This window comes from Gossypium raimondii, chromosome 3 (assembly GCF_025698545.1).
Source record: "Gossypium raimondii isolate GPD5lz chromosome 3, ASM2569854v1, whole genome shotgun sequence".
NCBI classification, from domain to species: Eukaryota; Viridiplantae; Streptophyta; class Magnoliopsida; order Malvales; family Malvaceae; genus Gossypium; species Gossypium raimondii.
Window position 1 is genome coordinate 40,374,992 of NC_068567.1, and position 4,007 is coordinate 40,378,998.

General features: G+C 36.6%; 2 protein-coding genes across 2 annotated transcripts; one reads left to right on the forward strand and one right to left on the reverse strand.

Annotated features, from left to right (window-relative positions):
- Positions 1 to 667: 667 nt before the first annotated feature.
- On the forward strand, positions 668 to 1,486 carry LOC105794274 (basic leucine zipper 43). Its single transcript, XM_012623375.2, has one exon. The coding sequence runs from the start codon at positions 758 to 760 to the stop codon at positions 1,340 to 1,342; it is 585 nt and encodes a 194-aa protein (XP_012478829.1). The 5' UTR covers positions 668 to 757; the 3' UTR covers positions 1,343 to 1,486.
- Positions 1,487 to 3,007: 1,521 nt separating this feature from the next.
- LOC105794275 (phytosulfokines) lies at positions 3,008 to 3,719 on the reverse strand. Its single transcript, XM_012623377.2, has 2 exons — positions 3,347 to 3,719; positions 3,008 to 3,251 (listed from the first exon to the last, which is right to left on the reverse strand). The coding sequence occupies exons 1-2, from the start codon at positions 3,467 to 3,469 to the stop codon at positions 3,135 to 3,137; spliced, it is 240 nt and encodes a 79-aa protein (XP_012478831.1). The 5' UTR covers positions 3,470 to 3,719; the 3' UTR covers positions 3,008 to 3,134.
- Positions 3,720 to 4,007: the final 288 nt, after the last annotated feature.

Sequence of the window (4,007 nt, forward strand, 5' to 3'; positions counted from 1 at the left end):
ATAAGTGTCCACCAGATAATTTGCCAACTAACAGTCCACCTTTTTGGCTTGCATTTGAACTGTCCGTCACTTTAGCTTGCACTTTGGACTGTTCGTCACTTTGGCTTGTACTTTAGACAACTTTCAACAACAAAGTATTTAGTTACCCGATGGTAAAACTGTGAGAAAACCTCAAATCTTAAATTGAAGTGCTTAATGAGTCATCTCCTTTATAATAAAATGTCATAGAAACTATGCTTAATTTAATGGTTTACCTTTTAAACAGGACATTGTTGCGTCATCAGGCACAAGGCCTTAGTGTCTGCTAGAGCTTTGAAGTATGAAAAAATTCTCTTGAGATTAAACCAATTGTCTTCTTTTTCCTTCTTTAAAACATTCCTCATTCAAATTATTACTCCCATCAGAAAGTTCTTTTCTTTTCTTTTCTCTTCTAAGCATTATATCAGATGCCAGATGATTATCTGTATGGCATGTTCACATGCCTAATTTCATACATGCATACATGCATACGCACACAGAAAATGGTGCATCTACTACTACTGTGGCGTATACATTAATGATAAATGTTTAAAGTCTGCTGTGGTAAGCCCTTATACTGTTACACTTGTTGCTGAAACTGGCCCACCTCAAACCTTTTTCCTCCTATAAAATGTCGTGGTTCGTTCCGTTTTCCCCTACCTTCAAAGGTTCAACACTAACAGCAACACATTATTACAACCCTTTAGCTTCTTCAGGCATCGACATCAGAGCATAAACCATGGCTCCTGGTGAGCTCGCAGGACTTCACTACCTAGCACCTGAAAACCCAATCCTGAATCCAGCCAACCTTGGCATGATGCAAAATACTATACCAGCTTTTCATTTCAATAGATTCTTAAACAGCCTACCCAATTTCAACATCCTACCGCCTGCTCATGAATTCACTGCACAATCCTCAAGTATCAGCAATTATTCAACTTCAGATGAGGCTGAGGAACACCAGGTCAACATCATCGACGAAAGGAAACAGCGAAGAATGATATCTAATAGAGAATCTGCTCGTAGGTCAAGGATGCGGAAACAGAAGCACCTTGATGAACTCTGGTCCCAAGTAATCAGGCTTCGCAACGAGAACCATAGTCTGATCGATAAGTTGAATCATGTATCAGAGTGCCATGACTTGGTTCTTCAAGAGAATGCAAAACTCAAGGAAGAAGCCTCTGATCTTCGCCAAATGCTGACAGACTTGAAGATTGGCAGCCCTTATTTGAAAGAGCTGGAAGAGGTTCCCTGCAACACTGCTCACCTGCGAGCTGAGTCCACAAATCAATCTATTGCCAACTCTGTAGACTTTCTTCATTGAGATGAGAGTTATGTTTGCCATATACAAACTATTATATGTTCCTCAGTTTGGTACGGTTGTTAATCAAGCTTTTGACTTAGTTTGAGCCGTATGAGAGATTAGAATCAAACCATGCAATAACATCTTTCGATCATTTTATCCTAACTCAAGTTATTGGTCAAGAAACGTTAATAGTTTGAAGCAACTGTTCGCAGCACTTCTTAATGGTTTGCTATTTTCCAAAACTAAATATGTGAAAAATGATACCTGCGGCGGTCCATCAGCAGCAAATCAAACACTTAATCATGACTTTTATCTATTAATCATTTTTATGAACCCCACCAACTCTGGTTACACAATTTCACCCCCAAATATGGAGTTAAAAAATAATAGTAAACAGCACTAAGAGAAAAAATTTACCGATTTCACTACCATAAAGAGAAGTGACAATACATATTTTTTCCCATTTTTCTTAAGCGGTATACGATTCTTACGAAACACAAGTTGCATTTTGAGTGGTGGGCGGCCCCATAGCCGGTCCAATCCCCAGTGTTGCTCAACAATAACAGGGGGCAAAAGGACAAGTTGTGGTGGAGATGAGCTACTAGTGGCTCATCATTTAAATAACTAACATACCAGGCAAAAACATATGAAAAGGTTATCCACTAACATAACTCAAAGTACTATTTTCAGCTTTTAGTGAGGGCATCAATTTTCCTTGCCTAACTTAGGTTCGACCCTGATTACATTGTTTTCACCAAAAGAAGCGACATCAAGTGCAGCCTATGCTTCAGGTGCTGCTTCATACAACTCCTTCCGTATCTCTTGCTTTCTCCTGCCTACGACGTGTATGATTCTGCAATCCATGCTTGCACCTATGTTATGAATACAATACTCGTTGGCGGCCGAAACCAGTTTCTGCATAAGTGGATACAACCTGCAGGGTCTTCATTACAGAGACAAACAAGTGATGAAATTTTTGCTTAGGCAGCTATTCTTTAATGATATAGTTTTAGTTCCTGAGCTGTCTGTTGACTGAAAAATCTGTAGCAGTTAACAAATTGACATTTCTTAGGTACATGTTGAGACTATGAATAACTTGATTCCTATATAATCTTCAAAAACTTAGCTTTTTATGATACTCTGAAGTTTATACTTCAGAAAAGTATCGAACAATATGTATCTTTGGGGCTTAAAAGAATCAGAATATCTTTTTTAAGGGATCAATGGGTCGTTATGATTAAATTAAAAGATTAAGCAGCATATCAGAATAAGGTATCCGAACTATAATTTTTAATAGCATATGGTATTTAGTGGGATGATCATTACTATATTTATAGAATTCGATTCATTTTTACTTCAAAAATGTTATGCTTTTCTCTTTCACACAACAGACAAGCACAGGTACTTTCACATGTATGTATATCTAGAGGAAAATCTCATATGTTCCTTAAAATGCAGAGTCATGTGAGAATATGTGTCAAAGTAAAACAGCTTCAATGGAAATATGAAGGCACTTAAAAGCATCAACTCAAATGATTGATTCTGGTGGTTGAGAATGATATTGGTAGGTCAAAATAATCTAGTAAACAAGTTGAAATAATTAATAACTTTGCTGAAAAACTGAATGGGAGGAGGGGTAATAACAGCAGTTAAACCTATAGTTAAGTTGTGGATCTCACAATGTGAAACAAGGCATGTAATTAGAATATGAACGACAAGTTGACCACTCAATTGGGGTCCTAATAATAACTTGGAAGGAGCAAGTAAGGAGTTTGTTCATTATTCAAAGAAAAACAACACACAAAAAGGATCAAGGTACAATGTTTTGTTGGGTGTAAATATAATCCGTATGAGCAGCCAAGGACCTCTTAACCAGACATGCATCCTCATCCAAACCTTTGCACTCCTCATCAATGGAACTCCATTCCTGCCAATGCCATTTTTGTTAACATAAAAAAACCTTGTCAAAAAAAAAAAGAAAAGAAAAAAAACCCAATGTTATTTCCCTTGACAGAAACTTACCGGTGAAGAAAATAGTATCTTTGGGATATCAACCTGTTGCTTAATACTGGTAGACAGATGTCTGCATTGTGCAGTAAATAGCAAGAGAAAAGCCATGATCAGGAAGATGAAGCTCTTTGCCATTTTTTTCCCCAGTTTAAACTACTCGGAGAAAAGGTTCAACGGGTAACAAATAAAAATGGCAGGCTGTATTTGTATGAGGGTAATGGGAATTAATTAAGGGTTGCTGTTTCCATGAATGAGCAGTGAGAACAAAAAAGTCAAAAGATTTGCAAAATCCAGTAGGTGCTGGTCAATGGGTTGTTTTTTTCTTGGTAAACATCACCATTGATGGACATCATTGAGAACTGTAATTAATTTTTTTTTTTTGTAAGATTGTTCTTTGAATGATGATGCAGAGGAATCTTACAGACAGTGTGCTAGCTGTACATGCAGGTGTAAGATTTTATACCATGCTCACCGGCATGTGGCGCACATCTATATTGATCTCGGTAAATAATTTATAATTTATATGTTTAATTAGGAACTCGCCTACTTTAATGTGTTATAGTCTCATCTTTATATTTTATATTTTATATTTTATGCTGCCTGATTTTTCTTGATAAACTTTAATTTAATCTTTCTACTTTACATAAGCTTCAACAATTAATTTTTTTAATTT

Excerpts from the sequence above, each read along its gene's own strand:
- LOC105794274 (XM_012623375.2), top strand. The coding sequence starts at position 758 with ATGGCTCCTGGTGAGCTCGCAGGACTTCACTACCTAGCACCTGAAAAC.
- LOC105794275 (XM_012623377.2), bottom strand. The coding sequence starts at position 3,469 with ATGGCAAAGAGCTTCATCTTCCTGATCATGGCTTTTCTCTTGCTATTT. Across the intron at positions 3,252-3,346 it reads AGATACTATTTTCTTCACCG|GAATGGAGTTCCATTGATGA; the intron begins GTAAGTTTCTGT and ends TGGCATTGGCAG.